Raw genomic sequence first — 23,908 nt, 5'->3', positions numbered from 1 at the left:
AAAACATTGGATCACACCTAGATGATATCCAACTGCGGTTTGATTTTCACGAATTAACAGAATGGAGAAGAAAAACCAATGCCACTATGATCAAACGCTGATCAGAGTAATCGGACTATTTTTCTTGGATAAGGAAAAATTGGTTGTGTGAACCTCCTTGAACACGCATCTATTCCAATACATAACAGTGGGTAAAACCAAAATGGAAAAGGCTTAGGAATACAAAAAAGCTGTGTAGGAACATCATTATATCCTTTAGCACTATCACCGATCTAGTATCTACTTCAACAGTTGCCAGATATAAGCAATGTAAGAGGCTGCCATGTTGTCACGATTGGACTGGCGAGTAAATTGGGACCAGGGGCTCCTTTCCTGGCCCTAGCTCTAGGGGGTGTCCTAACTCGCCCTGTTCCCTGGGATATCAAAGATGGCGATGATGCCGGGGCCTCTGCCCTTGCCCTGTCTCCTACTGTAACTGCAGCCCTGCGTCTGTCCCCTTCCCCACCCAGGGAAGAGAGGCGCTATCATGTACGCAGTACACCAACCCGACAAACGGGAACCAAGACAAGGGTAAAAGTAAACTTCACTCACACAAAATATGCTCTCACAAATAACAGAGGTATTCACCAGGGTGTGAAGGATGGGGGAAGAAAATAAGGATGGGGATGAGGAATTTCCAAGAGTACAAACCAAACAACTGTCGCACAATAAACTCCTCCATCTCTCCAAATACCAGCTCCTCACTACTCCAGGTCTATCTAGCAAGTGCTATCTCAGACAAAGATCTGGCCTGAAGGCCTAGCTTTTATAGGAGAGAGGAGTGGCTAATGGAGCACAGCTGGAAGCAGGGATTTCCAACTAGATGGGTGCAGCCTTGCTCAGTGCAAGTGTATTGAGATGAAAACAGTCTAGTCGGAATGTGGCGAGGAGTATGCATTATCGCACGCTTACAGTCACATTCTTGCCGCTTCCAGCGACGGCATCGGAGAATCCTCATAGCTTGCAGTGCATGCAAAGTGAAGATTCACAAGATACTGACTTGCAGACTTGTAGCGTAAGCCTGAGCAATCTCTTTAACTCAATGTAGTAACCAGTGTCTAAAAGCAGCTACTTATAAAATCATCAGGTCGCTTCAAGTGAGGCATAGAGGCAAATAAGAGGAATGACACGATGGTTGTATTTGTCAGTGGCACCATGTCCAGGTACACACGACTTAATACCAAACTTTTATTAACTCTTTGTGGGAAGAAATAGAAAAAAAAACATCAATTCTGCTGTTTCTTTTACATCTTATATTTTACACTTTTCATTTGCTGCACAAACAAAGCATTTATACTATAGGTAGGCACAATTATGGTGATGCCAAATTTATGTCATTTTGTTAATAAATTCTTAGTTTTACACAATAAATACTATGCTTGGAAAAAAAAATATTTTGCTTTTGTATCGCCATAAGGAAAAGTTATAACTTTTCCTGCAACAGAGCTATGTGATGGCTTAACTTTCGCAGGACAAGCTGTAGTTTTCAATGGTGCAATTTTGGGGTACATATTACTTTTTAAACACATTTTATTTACATTTTGGCATTGATAATGACAGCTCTGGCAAACATTAAGAGACCACTGCAAAATGTACAGTTTGTCTGACTTTTCTCTTTATAGGTATATTTTTGAGTAAAATGTAAATTGTTCTTTTATTCTATAAACTTCTGACATGTCTCAGAATTTCCAAGCAATAAATTTTGTATTTTTTTTCTGACAAAGAAAAATGATCAAAATTTAAAAAAAAACCCTGTGCATTCAGACCTCAAATAATGCAAAGAAAACAAGTTCAAATCTTTTAGAAACAACAATACGAATGTTTTAACGCAGGAAGAGTTCAGAAATCAATATTTTCTGGACTAACCATGATTTGTAATCACAGCTTTCATGCGTCTTGGCATGCTTTCCACCAGTCTTTCACTCTGCTTCTGGCAGAAAAATGTAAGCAGTTCTTCTTTGATGGCTTGTGACTATCCATCATCCTCCTGATTACATTCCAGAGGTTTTCAATGGGGTTCAGGTCTGGAGATTGCGCTGCCCATGACAGGGTTTTAAAGTGGTGGTCTCTTAATTTTTGCCAGAGCTGTATATATACACTACCTTTGAAAAGTTTAGGGTCACCCAGACAATTTTGTGTTTTCCATGAAAACTCATACTTTGATTAATCAAATGAGTTGCCAAACAAATTTAAAATCTGGTCCAGACATTGGCAAGGTTCGAAAAAAAAGATTTTTATTTGAACTAATAATTTTCTCCTTCAAACTTTGCTTTCGTCAAAGAATGCTCCCTTTGCAGCAATTCCAGCATTGCAGACCTTTGGCATTCTAGCAGATAATTTGCTGAGGTAATCTGGAGAAATTTCACCCCATGCTCCCAGAGGCCGCTCCCACAAGTTGGTTTGGTTAGTTCTTGCATAATTTGGAGGTGTGCTTTGGGTCATTGCTGTAGGATGAAATTTGCTCCAATCAAGAGCTGTCCACAGGGTATGGCATGGCGTTGCACAATGGAGTGATAGCCTTCCTTATTCAAAATCACTTTTAATAATTTGTAAAGCGCTGCGGAATATGTTGGCGCTATATAAATAAAATTATTATTATTATAAAATTATTATTACTTTGTACAAATCTCCCACTTTACCAACACCAAAGTAACCCCAGACCATCACATTACCTCCACCATGCTTGACAGATGGCGTCAGACGCTCTTCCAACATCTTTTCAGTTGTTCTGCGTCTCACAAATGTTCTTCTGTGTGATCCAAACACCTCAAACTTGGATTCGTTTGTCTATAACACTTTTTTCCAATCTTCCTCTGTCCAATCTCTGTGTTCTTTTGCCCATATTAATCTTTTCCTTTTATTACCCAGTCTCAGATATGGCATTTTCTTTGCCACTCTGCCAGCATCCCAGAGTCGCCTCTTCACTGTAGACGTTGACACTGGCGTTTTGTGTGTACTATTTAATAAAGCTGCCAGTTGACGACCTGTGAGGCGTCGATTTCTCAAACTACAGACTCTAAAGTACTTGTCTTGTTGCTCAGTTGTGCAGCGGGGCCTCCCACTTCTCTTTCTACTCTGGTTAGAGCCTGCTTGTGCTCTCCTCTGAAGGGAGTAGTACACCCTGTTGTAGGAAATCATCAATTTCTTGGCAATTTCTCACATGGAATAGCCTTCATTTGTTAGAACAAGAATAGACTGTAGAGTTTCACATGAAAGTTATTTTTTGCTGGCCATTTTGAGAGTTGAATGGAACCAACAAATGCAATGCTCCAGATTCTCAACTAGCTCCAAGGAAGGTCAGGTTTATAGCTTCTCTAATCAGCCAAACTGTTTTCAGCTGTGCTAACATTCGTGCACAAAGGTTTTCAAGGGTATTCTAACCATCCATTAGCCTTGTTACACAGTTAGCAAACACAAAGTACCATAAGAACACTGGAGTGATGGTTGCTGGAAATGGGCCTCTATACACCTATGAAGATATTGCATTACAGACCAGACATTTGCAGCTAGAATAGTCATTTACCACATTAACAATGTATATAGTGTATTTCTGAATCATTTAATATTAGCTTCATTGGAAAAAACTGTCCTTTTCTTTCAAAAAATAAGGAAATTTCTAAGTGACCCTAAACTTTTGAACAGTAGTGTATATATATATATATATATATATATATATACATATATATATATATATATATATATATATATGTTTTTACAATCTACATGTGGTATAATTAAATATACAGCTTTCTAGTACGGGTGAATATGATTATAGTGATGCACAATTCATATAATTACTTCTTCTGCTTTACCACTTTTGCATAAAAAAAACCTTTTTAAAAAAATATAATTTTTTACTGTATCATCTTAAGTGATCATTTTTTCTAAATACAGGGTTTAATAGGACTTGTTTTTTGCATAACAAATTGTAATTTTTGTTGGCGCCATTTTATCTTTATAATAATTTTTTTTATTTCATTTTATGTGAGGCGTAATGTACAAAAATGGCAATTCTGCTGGAGTTTTTTATTATTTTTTGTGGGGTTCACTATACAGAATATAAAATGATATATTTTTAATGGACCGGTCACTACAGATGCAATAATGCCAGACGTGTATCTTTTTTTCAGGTTTTTTATTACAATAAATGATTTTTTTATTGTGAAAAATAGTATTTTTTATTTTTTACTTTTTTTTATCAGTATTTATTGATCTTCTGATTGGCCATATACTGTACCACATGTGGAGTACACAGTATTACCCAGCCTCTCAGCATTAAATTGACAGGCTGCTTACTAGACCATGCCTAGGCTTTGATCTCTGGCAGACCTAGTGGTCATCCATAAAGAGAACCTGTCACTAGATTTGGCCAATATGAGTTACAGCCACCGCTTTTCGGGGCTGTAATGCTGTAGATAAGCCCCCGATCAGACATGCAATAGAAGAAAAACAACTTTTATTATACTCACCTGGGGGCGGTCCGGTTCGATGGGTGTCGCAGGTCCTGGCACGCCTGCTCAAGAGCGTGATGCCATGGAGCCTGTAAAGCAAGCAGGAAAGCGGCATCCCAAGAAGATGGGAGATGCCGGACCAGGACCTTGAACAGCCATGGGACCAGACCTCCCAAGGTGAGTATAATAAAACTTATTTTTCTTCTCTTGTAGGTCAGATTGGGGGCTTATCTAGGGCATTATAGAATGCTGTAGATAAGCCCTGATAGGTGGTTGCCGTAACTCATATCGGCCAAACCTGGTGCCAGGTTCCCTTTAAGTTTCAGGTAAGCATAGGAATCCTAGGCTCCTGCACTGCAGGAGCTAATGGAGAGATGAGAGGCAAATAAAGAGCTAATTGAATTTTACAAAAACTGACAGCATTGAATTATCGCTGCTACATCTCTGCTAGCAGCGGAAATTGAATACTCTAGGAGCAGTCACCCTAAGATCAGGATCCCCAGGGTGAAAAATCACTGCCCTTTCATGCCTTAATGGAATGTCCTAATGGAAAATCTGTAAGGACAGGAACAATCAGTGCAGTGATGGGAAGATGGGAAGAATCTGTTTGCATACATAACTGCACCCATAATAAGAGGATATCCTCCTTATATCCTCTGTTAGTCGGTTTCTACCTCAACATAGGTCCCCATTCATCATTGATGTTTTCTGGAGTAATTTGTTCCTTTTTAGCTCCTTTAGTATTTGTACCTTATTCTTTAGACATTTTGAACCACTTTTTTAAGTTGTCTTTTTTGTTTAAAGGGATCCTGTCAGGTCCGATAACACTATTGACCTGAAGTTATGGTGTTAAAAGATAATGGTGCCGAGTCGACCCCAAAAACTCATTCTGCGGCCTGCAATAAACAGAGTAATATAACTCCTATAGAATTCAAATGGTGCAAAATCATTAATCAAACCCAATGGCAAAAATGATTTTTTTTTGCCTCAATCGCATGCATATAAGTAAGAAAAATATTGTCCCCAAAGGGGGACAATCCCTTCAAGCCTGTTTTCATTTCTTTCTTGCAACTTTGCTTGCCTGAAACTTTAGACAAATACATGAAATGCGAATATTATATCAATTATTGTCTTTGCCTGGAGGAAGGTTTCAGGCAAAGTTTCCAATAAGGCACATTTTTAGAAAAAGTGCAACATTTATTTTTTTTTTTTTAAATATGTGACTTTTAATGCTGCAAAGTCACAAAAAATGGTTAAAAGCAAAATTATAGACCATTTTGTTATTTTGCTCCAAATTCATAAACTGTATGCGCCATTTTGAAAAATTTGGTGCAAAAAAGTCAGCGAATGCAACAAGACAAAAAAGACAATGATTTCAATAAATAGAAAATGATTAATTGGCCCATTAGAATGTATTCTTTACTGTAAAAGCATTGAGACTGAGAGATTCTGTAAAGGTAGTTGTCATTTTTATTTCAGTGTCTGTGTTACTTCATCATTACACATAAATGTTCCATTTTTCCTTTCATTTCCATATTAGGTATATGAAGCAATGGGAGGATAGGATTCCAAATCCCAACAAGAGTGCCATTATTAAAAGTTTACAAAAAGCAAAAAAAACAAAGGTAAGAAAAATGATCTTCATATACTGTATCTTATGGGACTGATATGTTTCTAAACAGAAATGACAACATACAGTGGGAGAAATAAGTATTTGATCCCTTGCTGATTTTGTAAGTTTAGCCACTGACAAAAGACATGAACAGTCTAATTTTAAGGGTAGGTTAATTTTCACATTGAGAGACAGAATATCAAAAATAAAATCCAGAAAATCACATTGTATAAATTATATACGTTTATTTGCATTTTGCAGTGAGAAATAAGTATTTGATCCCTCTGGCAAACAAGACTTAATACTTGGTGGAAAAACCCTTTTTGGCAAGCACAGCAGTCAGACGTTTTTTGTAGATGATGAGGTTTGCACACATGTCAGGAGGAATTTTGGTCCCCTCCTCTTTGCAGATCATCTCTAAAGCATTAAGATTTTGAGGCTGTCGCTGTTAGGTCTCGAGTTCCCGCTTCTGCACAGGGGGAATCTCGAGCCATCTCCGCTGCGGTCTCCCATTCTTATCCAGCCGCAGTGGAGTCTGCTCAGCAGGGACGTCGGTCCCAGTGTCTTGCTCAGTCTCACTCTGTACAGAGAGTTACTGCTACTTCTTCAGCTTCTGCCATTAAACCCAGTGCTGGTCAGCAGCGAGCGGACTTCTCTGGGACTAAGTCCTTGTCTGCACACACTGAGCATGCCCAGGGCAAGATCTCCCATTGGAGATCGAGGGTCATGTGCTCAGGCTCTGCAGCACATTCCATTGGTCCTTTTGGCAGGTCTTGGAAGGGCAAAGTTTCCGTGGCCACTTCCTATGCTGCAACTATATAAACTGCGCATGACCGCACGGCCATGCGCTAGTGTACATTTGCTTACGTGTGTTTGTTGTGAGTGCAAGTCGTCCTTGGATACCCCTTCCCTATTGAATGTCTGTTCGCGGAAGGTGTATGGTTGCTATCTAGCGCCCGACTTATCCTACAGCACTAATCACACGTTACAGCGTCCAGTTGCTGTGACCGCCAGTACAGCGCTGTGCACTTCCTCTGTGCTTTCCTTACCCAAGCCTGGGTGGTTAGTGGAGTTCATCAGTGCGGCACCGCATGCACTCTTGTGCCCTAATATTGTTATTGAGTTTCCTTACACACCCAGTTGCGGTGTTGTGCCAGCAAGGGTCTAATCGGACTTCAATCCTAGTTGGGGTTGAGTTCGCTGACTACTTGCTCGCCTTCTATGTGCGGTACCGCGATCCTGTGACGCAACAAGATCGCTTCCTTCACGCTGGGTGAAGTTTAACCCACGTGTGTATACTTATGAGTACCGCCATATAGTCCGTCATTAGTTAGCAGCAGGTTCCATCTCTGCACGGTGGACCCCGGGCTGCGAACGCACCATACACTATCTGTCTTGTTATTTGGTGCGTTCCGCTAGCCCTAACATTACACTAGCGCCAGGGTCTGGCTAGTAATGATGGACAAACAGCAATCCTTGCGGTATATCCAGCAGCTGGAGGGTAGGTTGGCGGCTCTTGAGAGCGCAACCTCAGCTGTGGATGTTACCGCAGTTGCTGTACAGGCTGCTAGCGTGGCTGCAGCAACCCTGTCCATTGCCACCCCTGTTCCGACATTTTCTCGCCTCCCGCTGCCAGAAAAATTTTCTGGTGATAGCAAGTTTTGTAGGGGATTTGTGAGTCAGTGCTCTATTCACCTCGAGCTCCTGGCTGCACGTTTTCCCACAGAGCGGGCTAAGGTGGGATTTATAGTGTCTCTCTTGTCGGACAGGGCGTTGGAATGGGCTACGCCGCTGTGGGAGAGTGGTGATCATGTGGTGCAGAGTGCTCCGCTGTTTCTGAGCACTCTGAAACAGGTCTTTTTAGGACCTCAAGTCACCCATGATACTGCGCTCCAACTGCTGGCATTAACTCAGGGTGAGTCCTTGGTCAGTCATTTTGCCGTCCAATTCCGCACTTTAGCTTCTGAGCTGGATTGGTCGGATAAAGCTCTTATCCCCATATTTTGGAGGGGCCTGGCTGACCACGTTAAGGACGCTCTGGCCACTAGGGAGATTCCTGCCACACTGGAGGAGTTAATAACTGTCTCCACTCGAATTGACCTCCGTTTTAACGAGCGGAGGTTAGAGCGAGCCCAGTGTAGGCAGAGGTTTCGGCTGGCTCCTACCTTCGCCAAACCTCTGGAATCTCCGGTCCTGGTTCCTGAGTCACATGAGGCCAGGGAAGTGTCACAAGCGGGATCTAAGTCTCGGACCGCTTGTGCACTCAAGGTCTGTCATGTTTGCCAGCAGTCAGGACATCTAGCCACCAGATGTTCTCAGCGGTCGAGGAAACGTCAGCGTCTAGTGGTAGTAGGTGGAGGTACACTAGACACGGCGACGTTTGCCTCTAAATTGTCCTTTAAGGGGACAATTACTATAGGCTCATTCTCCCACTCGGTAGAGCTCTGCGTGGATTCTGGGGCGGAGGGCAATGTTATGTCTTCTGCCTTCGCCCAACGTCACGCAATACCCCTGGTTATGCTAGCTCAACCAGTAACGGTACGAGTGGTGAATGGGTCGACACTGCCCTCACAGATAACACACCAGACCATCCCTTTTACTCTGTCCATGTCGCCATCTCATCAGGAGATTATATCTCTGCTCATCATTCCAGAGGGAATTGATGAGGTCCTGTTGGGAATACCTTGGCTACGGTACCACTCTCCTCATATCGAGTGGTCCTCTGGCAGAATCCTGGGATGGGGTGAATCTTGTGGGGGTAGGTGTCAGAGGGAGTGCGTTCAGGTTGCTACTACAGAGGTACCCGCAGATCTTTCCTCTCTCCCCAAGCAGTATTGGTCTTATGCAGACGTGTTCTCCAAAAAGGCGGCGGAGATCCTTCCGCCCCATCGCCCCTATGACTGTCCTATTGATCTCTTGCCTGGTGCTGAGCCTCTCCGGGGTCGAGTCTATCCGCTATCTCTCCCGGAGATGGAGGCAATGTCACAGTACATCCAGGAAAATCTGGCAAGAGGATTCATTAGGAAGTCAGTGTCACCTGCTGGGGCAGGGTTCTTCTTCGTGCAGAAGAAGAATGGGGAATTGCGTCCATGCATAGACTACAGGGGCCTTAACGCTATCACCGTTAAAAATAAGTATCCTTTGCCCTTGATATCTGAGCTCTTCGATAGGCTTTGGGGAGCAAGGGTATTTACTAAACTAGATCTGCGGGGTGCTTACAACCTGATTCGCATCCATGAGGGGGACGAATGGAAGACGGCTTTTAACACCAGGGATGGGCACTATGAATATCTGGTGATTCCCTTCGGGCTCTGTAATGCCCCAGCCGTTTTCCAAGACTTTGTGAACGATATCTTCCGGGATATGCTTTCCACCTCGGTCGTAGTCTATCTGGATGATATTCTCATCTACTCTCCAGATATTGACTCCCACCGGAGAGATGTTTGCAAAGTCTTCGACCTCCTACGGGCAAACTCCCTCTATGCCAAGTTGGAGAAGTGTATGTTTGAGCAGGAGTCCCTACCTTTCCTAGGCTACATCATCTCTGCCCAGGGATTGGCTATGGATCCTGCCAAACTACAGGCTGTGATGGACTGGCAGGAACCCCATTCTCTTAAAGCGGTGCAGCGCTTTATGGGGTTCATTAATTATTATCGCCAGTTCATTCCGCACTTCTCAACTTTGGTAGCTCCCTTGGTTGCTCTACATCATCTCTGCCCAGGGATTGGCTATGGATCCTGCCAAACTACAGGCTGTGATGGACTGGCAGGAACCCCATTCTCTTAAAGCGGTGCAGCGCTTTATGGGGTTCATTAATTATTATCGCCAGTTCATTCCGCACTTCTCAACTTTGGTAGCTCCCTTGGTTGCTCTCACCAAGGGGGCGAATCCCAAATTGTGATCTGAGGAGGTCTCCAAGGCCTTTAACTCTATAAAGTCACACTTCGCTAGCGCTCCCATCCTACATCGCCCCGATGTTGATAAGCCATTTATCATGGAGGTGGATGCCTCTTCTGTTGGTGCTGGAGCAGTCCTCTTCCAAAAGGATGCTCAAGGTCGGAAGCATCCTTGCTTCTTTTTCTCCAAGACCTTCTCACCAGCAGAGAGGAATTATTCCATCGAGGACAGGGAGTTGCTAGCCATGAAGTTGGCTTTCTCGGAGTGGAGACATCTCTTGGAGGGAGCACGTTTTCCCTTCCAAGTCTTCACAGACCATAAAAATTTGGTGTACCTGCAGACAGCCCAGCGGTTGAATTCTCGCCAGGCCAGATGGTCCTTATTCTTCTCCCGGTTTCATTTCACCCTCCATTTTCTTTCTGGGGAGAAGAACATTCGGGCCGACGCTCTCTCTCGCTCCGTTGTGTCATCTGCGGAGGAGGAGGAGGAGCCTCGGCTTATTGTCCCCACCGAGAGCTTGAGAACTGTGGCCCCGGTTTCGCTAGAGTCTGTGCCCCCGGGCAAGACCTTTGTTCCATCCAGTTTGTGACCGGAGGTTCTCTCTTGGGCACACTCGTCCAGGGTGGGTGGACATTTTGGTACCAAAAGGACATCTGAGTTACTGGCGAGGACGTACTGGTGGCTGCATATGGCTCGTGATGTCGCAGAGTATGTTCGGGCGTGTGTCTCTTGCACCAAGAACAAGACTCCTCGGCAACGGCCAGCTGGTTTGCTTTTTCCTCTGCCGGTGGTGGACAGGCCCTGGGAGATGGTCGGGATGGACTTTGTGGTGGGCTTACCCAAGTCTCGTAACTGCACCATTATCTGGGTGATCACCGACCATTTTTCCAAAATGGTGCACTTGGTGCCTCTTCCACGGCTACCTTCTGCACGGGCGTTGGCTGTCTTGTTCGTCAAGCATATCTTTCGCCTACACGGTATGCCAGACAAAATTGTTAGTGACCGGGGTCCCCAGTTTGCGTCTCGATTCTGGAGAGAGCTTTGTCGTCTACTCAGTATTGAGTTGAATCTCTCTTCGGCATATCATCCCGAGACGAATGGGTTGGTAGAGAGGGCCAACCAGACCTTGGTCACATATTTACGACATTTTGTTTCTGCCAGGCAGGATGACTGGGCATCCTTGCTGCCGTGGGCAGAGTTTGCACTTAACAATGCCGTAGCCGACTCCATCGGTCAGACTCCATTCCTCCTAAATTACGGCCAGCATCCGCGTGTTCCTGTGCCCATGCCTGTGTCTTCTGCTGACTCCAGGGTGGCAGACTGGGCTGTGGAGGCACGGGACATTTGGGACCGCACGCAGGATGCCATTCGGGCCTCCAAGGAGAGAATGAGGTCCTCCGCCGATGTTCATCGACGCCCCGCTCCAACCTTTGCTCCTGGCGACTTGGTGTGGCTCTCCGCCCGTAACATCAGGCTGCGAGTTGAGTCCACTAAGTTTGCTCCTCGCTACTTGGGTCCCTTCAAGGTTCTCGAACAGGTTAATCCTGTGGTCTACCGTTTGGCTCTTCCTCCACGCTTGGGTATCACCGACACCTTTCATGTGTCCCTCTTGAAACCCGTATACATGTCCCGGTTTTCCGAGTCATCTGTCGGGACATCGGGTTCGTCTACGGACGATTACGAGGTGAACGCTATTTTGGGGTGCAAGGTGGTACGCGGCAAAAAGTTCTATCTGCTGGATTGGAAGGGTTATGGCCCAGAGGACAGGTCATGGGAGCCTGCTGAAAACATTCGGGCCCCACAGCTCATTGCTGCCTTCGAGCGTAGCGAGGCCCTAGGAGGGGGGGTAATGTTAGGTCTCGAGTTCCCGCTTCTGCACAGGGGGAATCTCGAGCCATCTCCGCTGCGGTTTCCCATTCTTATCCAGCCGCAGTGGAGTCTGCTCAGCAGGGACGTCGGTCCCAGCGTCTTGCTCAGTCTCACTCTGTACAGAGAATTACTGCTGCTTCTTCAGCTTCTGCCATTAAACCCAGTGCTGGTCAGCAGCGAGCGGACTTCTCTGGGACTAAGTCCTTGTCTGCACACACTGAGCATGCCCAGGGCAAGATCTCCCGTTGGAGATCGAGGGTCATGTGCTCAGGCTCTGCAGCACATTCCATTGGTCCTTTTGGCAGGTCTTGGAAGGGCAAAGTTTCCGTGGCCACTTCCTATGCTGCAACTATATAAACTGCGCATGACCACACGGCCATGCGCTAGTGTACATTTGCTTACGTGTGTTTGTTGTGAGTGCAAGTCGTCCTTGGATACCCCTTCCCTATTGAATGTCTGTTCGCGGAAGGTGTATGGTTGCTATCTAGCGCCCGACTTATCCTACAGCACTAATCACACGTTACAGCGTCCAGTTGCTGTGACCGCCAGTACGGCGCCGTGCACTTCCTCTGTGCTTTAATTACCCAAGCCTGGGTGGTTAGTGGCGTTCGTCAGTGCGGCACCGCATGCACTCTTGTGCCCTAATATTGTTATTCAGCTTCCTTACACACCCAGTTGCGGTGTTGTGCCAGCAAGGGTCTAATCGGACTTCAATCCTAGTTGGGGTTGAGTTCGCAGACTACTTGCTCGCCTTCTATGTGCGGTACCGCGATCCTGTGACGCAACAGGATCGCTTCCTTCACGCTGGGTGAAGTTTAACCCACGTGTGTATACTTATGAGTACCGCCATATAGTCCGTCATTACTTAGCAGCAGGTTCCATCTCTGCACGGTGGATCCCGGGCTGCGAACGCACCATACACTATCTGTCTTGTTATTTGGTGCTTTCCGCTAGCCCTAACAGTCGCTTGGCAACTCGGAGCTTCAACTCCCTCCATAAGTTTTCTATGGGATTAAGGTCTGGAGACTGGCTAGGCCACTCCATGACCATAATCTGCTTCCTTTTGAGCCACTCCTTTGTTGCCTTGGCTGTATGTTTTAGGTTATTGTCTTGCTGGAAGACCCAGCCACGACCCATTTATAATGTCCTGGCGGAGGGAAGGAGGTTGTCACTCAGGATTTTACAGTGCATGGCTTCACCCATTCTCCCGTTAATGCAGTGAAGTAGTCCTGTGCTCTTAGCAGAGAAACACCCCAAAACCTAATGTTGCCACCATGCTTGACAGTGTGGAAGGTGTTCTTTGGGTCATAGGCACCATTTCTCTTCCTCCAAACACAGCGAGTTGAGTTAATGCATGACCTTAATTTTTTTCCATCTGACCACAGGACCTTCTCCCAATCACTCACAGAATCATCCAGGTGTTAATTGGCACATTTCAGACGGGCCTGCACATGTGCCTTCTTGAGCAGGGAGACCTTGCGGGCTCTACAGGAATTTAAACCTTTACAGCGTAATGTGTTATCAATGGTTTTCTTGGTGACTGTGGTCCCAGCTGCCTTGAGATCATTAACAAGTTCCCACATGTAGTTTTAGGCTGATCTCTCACCTTCCTCATGATCAAGGATACCCCACGAGGTGAGATTTTGCATGATGCCCCAGATCGATGTCGATTGACAGTCATTTTGTATTTTTTTCCATTTTCTTACTATTGCGCCAACAGTTGTCTCCTTCTCACCCAGCGTCTTACCTATGGTTTTGTAGCCCATTCCATCTTTGTGCAGGTCTATGATATTGTCCCTGACATCTTTATAAAGCTCTTTGGTCTTGCCCATGTTGTAGAGGTTAGAGTCTGACTGATTGAGTCTGTGGATAGGAGTCTTTTATAAAGGTGACAATGTAAGACAGCTGTCTTTAATGCAGGCAACAAGATGATTAGGATTACTTATGTCTCACTGCAAAATGCAAATAAATTTATGTCATTTATACAACGTGATTTTCTGGATTTTATTTTTGATATTCTATCACTCAATGTTAAAATTAACCTACCCTTAAAATTATAGACTGTTCATGTCTTTATCAGTGGGCAAAGTTACAAAATCAGCAAGGGATCAAATACTTATTTCCCCCACTGTATGTCCTAAGATCTGGACTAGAGACAATTTCGAAACAAGCTGCTCCATCAGTGTGTGTGAGGACAGTCCCAGATCATGTCTTCACAATAAAGTTTCACCCCCGGAAAAAAAAAAAAACCATTTTCATGGATTGAAATGTAAATAAGTTGCTTTTTTTTTTTTTTACAGTTTTTAGTTAATTATTGCAGGTTTTAATTTATGTAATTGTATGTGTGGCATATAAATATTAAGCTATAAAACATATAGTAGAATTAATCGTTTCTTAATAATAGAATTCACGTATTATAATTCATTATTTTGTTTCTAATTTTTTTTTATTGGAGAATGCGCTGCCATAATTCACAATTGTATGATGATTTTGAATTCCATTATATAACTTTTCGTTGTTACCATTTTTTTGCTGTTATAAAGTCTTTATCCATTAATAAAATTATCTATGTACAGGACAGGTTAGTGATTCGTTATCTAACTTTACAGAATGGACCAAGTTTCTCTTATGAAGACCATCTATATGTGGAGCCTTATAACAAAGTAATGATGTGAGTATGCAATTCTCTGCCGCTGAATAATAATAATGCTTCAAGTAGTCTTGATATTGTCTGGACATATAAAGGAAGTGGGCTAGTGATGAGTGGATCCATGGATGTTCTGGTACATCGGTTTCGACAGAACGTTACTCCAAAGTTTAGTTTGAACCCGAACACGAACCCCATAGAAGTCAGTGGTGACCTGGAACTTTGTTGCTGTAAAAGGGTTGTTTAATGGTCATAATAAGGGCTTGAGGGCTGCTAAAGGAAGCAGAGTATCCACACAGAATCTCTCTCTCTCTCTCTCTCTCTCAAATCCACAGATTGTTCATTTGGTTGCAAGGAAATCCACAGAAAAATTGACAAAATTTTTTTCCCTGTGACATATACAAATTTTGCAGCAGATTATATGTAGGTTTGTGATGGCTTTGAGGTAGAAAACCTATGCTGTTTGTCTATTTGTACAGTAGAATATGAAAGATGATCCAGGCAGGCCACCGAAAGGACTTTCGGGGCCCCATACTACCAAACCTTATGTATGGTCCCCCACCATCCTCAGTGCCCATTTTGGTTCATAATTTGTTCCTTAAAGGGAATCTGACAGCAGGTTTTTGCTATGTAATCTGAAGCCAGACAGAGATAGAGGCTGAAATACAGAATTCAGGGATGTGTCACTTGTCAAAGTGCGTGCTGCTCTTTACTAACTGTGAAGAGTTTATCACCAAGAAATTAACATTGCCGGACTAGTCCGGCAACTAAGCACATCACTTGTATATGGACTTTGAACATGGAGAGCCTGGTGTGGCCAGTGTTACCCTTCTCAGCGATGCTTCATTCTAAGTCTTAAAACTCAGTTTCACAACTGTTGCACCCAGTAAACTGTGATACTGTAAAAGTGATACATCGTTGGATTCAGCTTCTCCTTGCCTACATTATTCAACACTAAAATGAGGTAGCAAAAACCTGCTGACAGATTCCCTTTAACCCCTTTATGACCCAGCCTATTTTGACCCTAAATGAAATTCAAGGGAAAAGAAAGCGGTCACTAGGGAGCGCTGTGAGGGTCACAGTTACAATTGAAAGCAAAAGGTCCACCGCAGCTCCAGCCGTTAACCTTCTAGGAGGATACAAAATGCAGTAAATAGTAATAACGGTCCTAGGAGCGCTGGAAATGAGACCAAAACAAGGATTTTAGTTTTGAACCACAACGCGTTTCAACGGTTAAACCGTCTTCATCAGGTGGAAGTTTCCACCTGATGAAGACGGTTTAACCATTGAAACGCGTTGTGGTTCAACACTAAAATCCTTGTTTTGGTCTCATTTCCAGCGCTCCTAGGACCGTTATTACTATTTTGACCTTAAAGACCTTGCCGATTTTTGCAATTCTGACCAGTGTCCCTTTATGAGGTAATAACTCAGGAACGCTTCAATGGATCCTAGCGGTTCTGAGATTGTTTTTTCGTGACATATTGGGCTTCATGTTATTGGTAAATTTAGGTCAATAAATTCTGTGTTTATTTGTGATAAAAATGGAAATTTGGTGAAAATTTTGAAAATTTCGCAATTTTCACATTTTGAATTTTTATTCTGTTAAACCAGAGAGTTATGTGACACAAAATAGTTAATAAATAACATTTCCCACACGTCTACTTTACATCAGCACAATTTTGTAAACAAAATTTTTTTTTGCTAGGAAGTTATAAGGGTTAAGATTTGACCAGCGATTTCTCATTTTTACAACGAAATTTACAAAACCATTTTTTTAGGGACCACCTCCCATTTGAAGTCAGTTTGAGGGGTCTATATGGCTGAAAATACCCAAAAGTGACACCATTCTAAAAACTGCACCCCTCACGGTGCACAAAGCCACATTCCAGAAGTTTATTAACCCTTCAGGTGCTTCACAGCAGCAGAAGCAACATGGAAGGAAAAAATGAACATTTAACTTTTTAGTCACAAAAATGATTTTTCAGCAACAATTTTTTTATTTTCCCAATGGTAAAAGGAGAAACTGAACCACGAAAGTTGTTGTCCAATTTGTCCTGAGTACGCTGATACCTCATATGTGGGGGTAAACCACTGTTTGGGCGCACGGCAGGGCTTGGAAGGGAAGGAGCGCCATTTGACTTTTTGAATGAAAAATTGACTGCACTCTTTAGCGGACACCATGTCACATTTGGAGAGCCCCCGTGTGCCTAAAAATTGGAGCTCCCCCACAAGTGACCCCATTTTGGACACTAGACGCCCCAAGGAACTTATCTAGATGCATAGTGAGCCCTTTAAACCCCCAGGTGCTTCACAAATTGATCCGTAAAAATGAAAAAGTACTTTTTTTTCACAAAAAAATTCTTTTAGCCTCAATTTTTTCATTTTCACATCAGCAACAGGATAAAATGGATCCTAAAATTTGTTGGGCAATTTCTCCTGAGTACACCGATACCTCACATGTGGGGGTAAACCACTGTTTGGGCACATGGTAAGGCTCGGAAGGGAAGGAGCGCCATTTGACTTTTTGAATGAAAAATTATCTCCATCGTTAACAGACACCATGTCGCGTTTGGAGAGACCCTGTGTGCCTAAACATTGGAGCTCCCCCACAAGTGACCCCATTTTGGAAACTGGACCCCCCAAGGAACTTATCTAGATGCCTAGTGAGCACTTTAAACCCTCAGGTGCTTCACAAATTGATCCGTAAAAATGAAAAAGTACTTTTTTTTCACAAAAAATTTCTTTTCGCCTCAATTTTTTCATTTTCACATGGGCAATAGGATAAAATGGATCCTAAAATGTGTTGGGTAATTTCTCCTGAGTACACCGATACCTCATATCTGGGGGTAAACCACTGTTTGGGCACACGGCAGGGCTCGAAAGGGAAGGCGCGCCTTTTGACTTTTTGAATGGAAAATTAGCTCCAATTGTTAGCGGACACCATGTCGTGTTTGGAGAGCCCCTGTGTGCCTATGCATTGGAGCTCCCTTACAAGTGACCCTATTTTGGAAACTAGACCCCCCAAGGAACTTATCTAGATGCATACTGAGCACTTTAAACCCCCAGGTGCTTCACAGAAGTTTATAACGCAGAGCCATGAAAATAAAAAAATAATTTTTCTTTCCTCAAAAATGATTTTTAGCCTGGAATTTCCTATTTTGCCAATGGTAATAGGAGAAATTGGACCACAAATGTTGTTGTCCAGTTTGTCCTGAGTACGCAGATACCCCATATGTGGGGGTAAACCACTGTTTGGGCGCATGGCAGGGCTCAGAAGGGAAGGCACGCCATTTGGCTTTTTAAATGGAAAATTAGCTCCAATCATTAGCGGACACCATGTCGCGTTTGGAGAGCCCCTGTGTGCCTAAACATTGGAGATCCCCCACAAATGACCCCATTTTGGAAACTAGACTCCCAAAGGAACTAATCTAGATGTGTGGTGAGGACTTTGAACCCTCAAGTGCTTCACAGAAGTTTATAACGCAGAGCCATGAAAATAAAAAAAAAAATTTATTTTCTCAAAAATTATTTTTTAGCCCGCAATTTTTTATTTTCCCAAGGGTAACTGGAGAAATTTGACCCCAAAAGTTGTTGTCCAGTTTCTCCTGAGTACGCTGATACCCCATATGTGGGGGTAAACCACTGTTTGGGCACACGTCGGGGCTCGGAAGTGAAGTAGTGACGTTTTGAAATGCAGACTTTGATGGAATGCTCTGCGGGCATCACGTTGCGTTTGCAGAGCCCCTGATGTGGCTAAACAGTAGAAACCCCTCACAAGTGACCCCATTTTGGAAACTAGACCCCGAAATGAACTTATCTAGATATGTGGTGAGCACTTTCAACCCCCAAGTGCTTCACAGAAGTTTATAACGCAGAGCCGTGAAAATAATAAATACGCTTTCTTCCCTCAAAAATAATTTTTAAGCCCAGAATTTTTTATTTTCCCAAGGGTTACAGGAGAAATTTGACCACAAAAGTTGTTGTCCAGTTTCACCTGAGTTAGCTGATACCCCATGTGTGGGGGTAAACCACTGTTTGGGCACACGTCGGGGCTCAGAAGGGAAGTAGTGACTTTTGAAATGCAGACTTTGATGGAATGGTCTGCGGGCGTCACGTTGCGTTTGCAGAGCCCCTGCTGTGCCTAAACAGTAGAAACCCCCCACAAGTGACCCCATTTTGGAAACTAGACCCCCAAAGGAACTTATCTAGATATGTGGTGAGCACTTTCAACCCCCAAGTGCTTCACAGACGTTTACAACGCAGAGCCGTGAAAATAAAAAATCATTTTTCTTTCCTCAAAAATGATGTTTTAGCAAGCAATTTTTTATTTTCTCAAGGGTAACAGGAGAAATTGGACCCCAGTAATTGTTGCGCAGTTTGTCCTGAGTATGCTGGTACCCCATATGTGGGGGTAAACCACTGTTTGGGCACACGTCGGGGCTCGGAAGTGAGGGAGCACCATTTGACTTTTTGAATACAAGATTGGCTGGAATCAATGGTGGCGCCATGTTGCGTTTGGAGACCCCCTGATGTGCCTAAACAGTGGAAACCCCTCAATTCTAACTCCAACACACCCCTAACCCTTATCCCAACTGTAGCCGTAACCCTAATCACAACCCTAACCCCAACACACCCCTAACCACAACCCTAACCCCAACACACCCCTAACCACAACCCTAACCCCAACACACCTCTAACCCTAACCACAACCCTAATTCCAACCCAACCCTAACCCTAAGGCTATGTGCCAACGTTGCGGATTCGTATGAGATTTTTCAGCACCATTTTTGAAAAATCCGCGGATAAAAGGCACTGCGTTTTACCTGCGGATTTACCGCGGATTGCCAGTGTTTTTTGTGCGGATTTCACCTGTGGATTCCTATTGAGGAACAGGTGTAAAACGCTGCGGAATCCGCACAAAGAATTGACATGCTGCGGAAAATACAATGCAGCGTTTCCGCGTGGTATTTTCCGCACCATGGACACAGCAGATTTGGTTTTCCATATGTTTACATGGTACTGTAAACCTGATGGAACACTGCTGCGAATCCGCAGCCAAATCCGCACCGTGTGCACATAGCCTAATTGTAAAGGTATGTGCACATGCTGCGGAAAACTCTGCGGATCCGCAGCAGTTTCGCATGAGTTTACAGTTCAATGTAAACCTATGGGAAACAAAAATCACTGTACACATGCTGCAGAAAAACTGCACGGAAACGCAGCGGTTTACATTCCGCAGCATGTCAATTCTTTCTGCGGATTCCGCAGCGGTTTTACAACTGCTCCAATAGAAAATCGCAGTTGTAAAACCGCAGTGAAATGCACAGAAAAACCGCGGTAAATCCGCGATAAATCCACAGCGGTTTAGCACTGCAGATTTATCAAATCCGCTGCGGAAAAATCCGCAGAGGACCAGAATACGTGTGCACATACCGAAACCCTAACCCTAACCCTAACCCTACCCCTAACCCTACCCCTAACCCTACCCCTAACCCTAACCCTACCCCTAACCCTACCCCTAACCCTACCCCTAACCCTAACCCTACCCCTAACCCTAGTGGGGGAAAAAAAAATTCTTTATTTTATTATTGTCCCTACCTATAGGGGTGACAAAGGGGGGGGGGGGGGGGTCATATACTGTTTTTTTATTTTGATCACTGTGAGGTTTTATCACAGTGATCAAAATTCACTTTGGAACGAATCTGCCGGCCGGCAGATTCGGTGGGCACACTGCGCATGCGCCCGCCATTTTGGAAGATGGCGGCACCCAGCAAAGAAGACGGACGGACCCCGGGAGGCTAGGTAAGTATAAGGGGGGGGAGATCAGGGCACGGGGGGGCGTCGGAGCACGGGGGGGTGGATCGGAGCATGGGGGGTGGATCAGAACACGGGGGGGTGGATTGGAGCACGGGGTGGACAGGAAGTCTTTAGTCCCTGCATTTATCATCCCCTGCCTTCAAGTTCCGACCCAGCTGCTCTGTTCTACGCCCACCATAGACTTTTGCAGTGACTCATGCAGAGAAAATTCACCTCCTGTTTCTACACCGAGCTTAGTCAGATTCAGCTAGTAAGTTTTTAATCACGTGATGTTGTAGACCTAACGGAAGAGAAAAATTATCTGGGAAGAAAGGCAAAATGAGCAGTTGTAAGTACACACTACTATATAATATGATGACTGCAATATATTAAGAGGATAAAAACTTTGATGGGAGTGCTTCTTTAAAGGGAATCTGTCACCTACTTTTTCGTATATAAGCTACGGCCACTGCCATCAGTGGCTTATCTACAGCATTTTGTAATGCTGTAGATAAGCCCCTGATGTAACCTGCGAGATAAAAATAACAAATTACATTATACTCGCCTCGGGGGCGGTTCAGTGCGGTCCGGTCCGATGGGTGTCGCAGTCAGGGTCTGGCACCTCCCATCTTCATGCAATGACGTCCTCTTCCTTGCTTCTGCTGTGGCTCCTGCACTGGCGTACTTTATCTGCCCTGTTGAGGGCAGAGCAAAGTACTGCAGTGCACAGGAGCCAGGAAAGGTCCGAGAAGCCCAGTGCCTTCTCACAGTAGTACTTTGCTTTGCCCTCAACAGGGCAGATAAAGTACGCCTGTGCAGGAGCCAAGACAGAAGCAAGGAAGAGGACGTCATCAAGATCATCAAGATGGGAGGCGCCGGACCCGGACAGTGATGCCCATCAGAATGGACTGCATCGGACTGCCCCCCAGGTGAGTATAATATAGCCAGAAAGATAAGCCCCAGATGTAACTTGTTTTCTTATTTACACCATTACGGAATGCTAAAGATAAGCCCATGATGGCGGTGGCCGAAGCTTACACATGAAAAAGTAGGTGACAGATTGTCTCTAATAGGTTATTTTAACAGGTGACCACACAAAACAATCATTCATATGATTGTTCTGTGCACATGCAATATCATTGTTCTCAGTAGCACATACTTTCTACTTTTTGCAAAAAATATTGTATGGAAAAGCATAAGGTGCAACTAAACATTTATAGAGTTCTGGTAACCCCTGATGAAGCCATCTTAGAATGGCCATACCTGAGGAGTGACTAGAAACCTTACTCCAGCCTAAAGCTATTTTTAATTTATGCTGTCTCCTATCTGCCCTTTAAATTTTTTAGACTTTTAGCCTTTTACCCAGGGAGAGGAATGTTTGATAAATATTAGGTTAGGGTACCAAATGAAGAAAAGTTATCTTGTCACGGCTGGTGAGCTCTCATGAATTGGCCAATTTATGCACTAAGTACTTTCATTTCTATAAGGACATTTGGTGAAAGTTGCACTTAGTTATTCTGTATAAAACATCTGGATAGTTTAGATAATTATATGGCATTCTTCGAACGTGGGTGTCTGAGTAGAGATCCACTCCATATAAGCTACTGGTAATAAACACTACATTCTATGGTTGAAGTGATAAAAAACATAAATACACAATAAAACATATGCATCACTTCATCCATAGGAGGGCAGAGTTTATTACTAGTAGTAAAACATCTGGATAAGTAAAGTTGTTGAGGAAAACTAAAAAAAGCATTAAAAAATGAAGACAACTTAAAAATTGGAGCCAAATATGAAGAGAATAGGGTGCGGTTACTAAAAGGCAATAATAAAGAGCAAAAAAACTCCAGAAAATTGAAGAAACGACAGTGATGTATTGGGGCGATAAAGTATATTCCTAAAATATGTTTCTCTGATGAAAATGGGAGTCATTATAATCAAATTTGTTTTCATGGATACCCTATGGAAGTAAAAATGGGAATCACAGATTTGGTCTGATATTTCTAATGATGTAACGTGCTTGGTTTCCAAATGTTATACTCACTGTATTGTAAATATATATGTGACATTAGTATATGTGGGCTACAGTCAAACTTTTTGTTTCGCCTTATTCTTAGGTGGGGACCATCAAAAAACGATCCCAGTCTCCTAAAACCAGATGAAGATCACATTACCCAGCCACAGAGTGAATGGCTTCAATATGATGATAGCCAGTGCCTATTTCTCTTTAATGAAACAAAAGAGGAGTATCCCATCACCTCTGTAACAGATAGCTATAAGCCATTTTCAGAGCTCATTGATGAACAAGAGACCGGACATACGGAGGTTTCCCAATTCAACGTTTGTGCTTTTGATGGACCTTATCTGTTTTCCTAATGAATGTCTTCTGCTAAATGTATTTGGACGGAAAAATAATTTTGAAACCGTTTCATCATAAAACTTTATGAATACAGTCGGCAGCTTCCGCAACATATTGAAAATGGATTGTAAAGCAATTGATTTAGTTTCAATGTTCTCCAAAAGTTTTAGAGATACAATTTTTACGAGTTTAGCCAACATGGATTCTGAAGGCCAGGAAGAGGTTAAAGAATAATAAACTAGATTACTCATCTGTCCTTGGCCCACACTTTTCCAGCCCCACCTGGTTCTCCAATTGTTGTTTTTCTCTTCAGCCTTCTTCTACTTACGAATCTTCCAGCAGTATCGCCATTAAGCAAGCCTCTCATAGTTACTTGTGACTCAACACTTATATAGCATTATTAATTTCTACAGCGCATTGCAGACATCATCATCACTGTCAAAATTGGGCCTCATAATGCAAGTTCGGAACCAGTATGTCTTTGGAGTGTGGAAGGAAACCGGAGAACCTGAAGAAAACCCATACAAATATGGGTAGAAAACACAAACCCCTTGGAGATGTTGTACTTGGTAGGATGGGACCTAGTCAACAGTGGCTCCTCTCAGAAGACTTGGAGGAGGTGGCTGAGGAGGTAAAGAGAAGCAGCAATAGGACAGGTATAGGAGGTCTGAGGAGAGGTGAATATAAGAATGTAATTAGTTTTTAGCCCCTTTCCTGGGCAGATTAGATTAGCACCAAATTGAAACAAATCTATCCACCCCAAATCAAGCGAATCTACTCAAATCGAATTTGGGGAGATTTTATCAACTCTACTGTTGGTTGTACTTAAAAGCTATTATTAAAACTACCTGGCTAAATATGTTAATATTCACTAAATATGGAACATGTAAATTATAAAAAAAAATGTAAATTGTTCTTTACATGTTGTCAAGTGTGTTTTTTATAGTCGCACATTTATTTGCCATTAATCAGTTGCAGACTATGCAATTTGCATTTTATATATATATATATATATATATATATATATATATATATATTATACCTTATACATATTTTCAGACAAATTGTAAATATGGAAAATATTTGATAGCTAAGTACAGCTGGCCAGAAGATGCTGAAGAGCATCAGAAGATGCTACAAGGACACAAGTTCTGAGACAATATGGATCTAATCCACATGGTCCAATAATCGAGCAGAAGTCAATATGTTTTTGCTATATAATCTAAGAGGACCAA

General features: G+C 43.4%; 1 protein-coding gene across 4 annotated transcripts in view; it reads left to right on the top strand.

Moving 5' to 3' along the window:
- The window catches only part of LOC138677145 (uncharacterized), a 163,702-nt gene extending 140,109 nt beyond the window's left edge, over window positions 1-23,593 (top strand). For 2 of the 4 annotated variants that reach the window (XM_069767049.1, XM_069767050.1), the window contains 3 exons: window positions 6,031-6,115; window positions 14,445-14,539; window positions 22,432-22,841. In XM_069767049.1, coding sequence (XP_069623150.1) covers window positions 6,031-6,115; window positions 14,445-14,539; window positions 22,432-22,690 — 439 coding nt within the window. In that variant the 3' untranslated portion in view covers window positions 22,691-22,841. Of the gene's footprint in view, window positions 1-6,030; window positions 6,116-14,444; window positions 14,540-22,431 lie in introns of all 4 variants that reach the window. The other 2 variants (XM_069767048.1, XM_069767051.1) reach the window with 2 other exon arrangements.
- Window positions 23,594-23,908: the final 315 nt, after the last annotated feature.

This window comes from Ranitomeya imitator, chromosome 4 (genome assembly GCF_032444005.1).
Source record: "Ranitomeya imitator isolate aRanImi1 chromosome 4, aRanImi1.pri, whole genome shotgun sequence".
In the NCBI taxonomy this organism is placed as follows: Eukaryota; Metazoa; Chordata; class Amphibia; order Anura; family Dendrobatidae; genus Ranitomeya; species Ranitomeya imitator.
The sequence above is the reverse complement of the archived record's forward strand: the minus strand, read 5'-3'. Positions and strand labels throughout refer to the sequence as shown.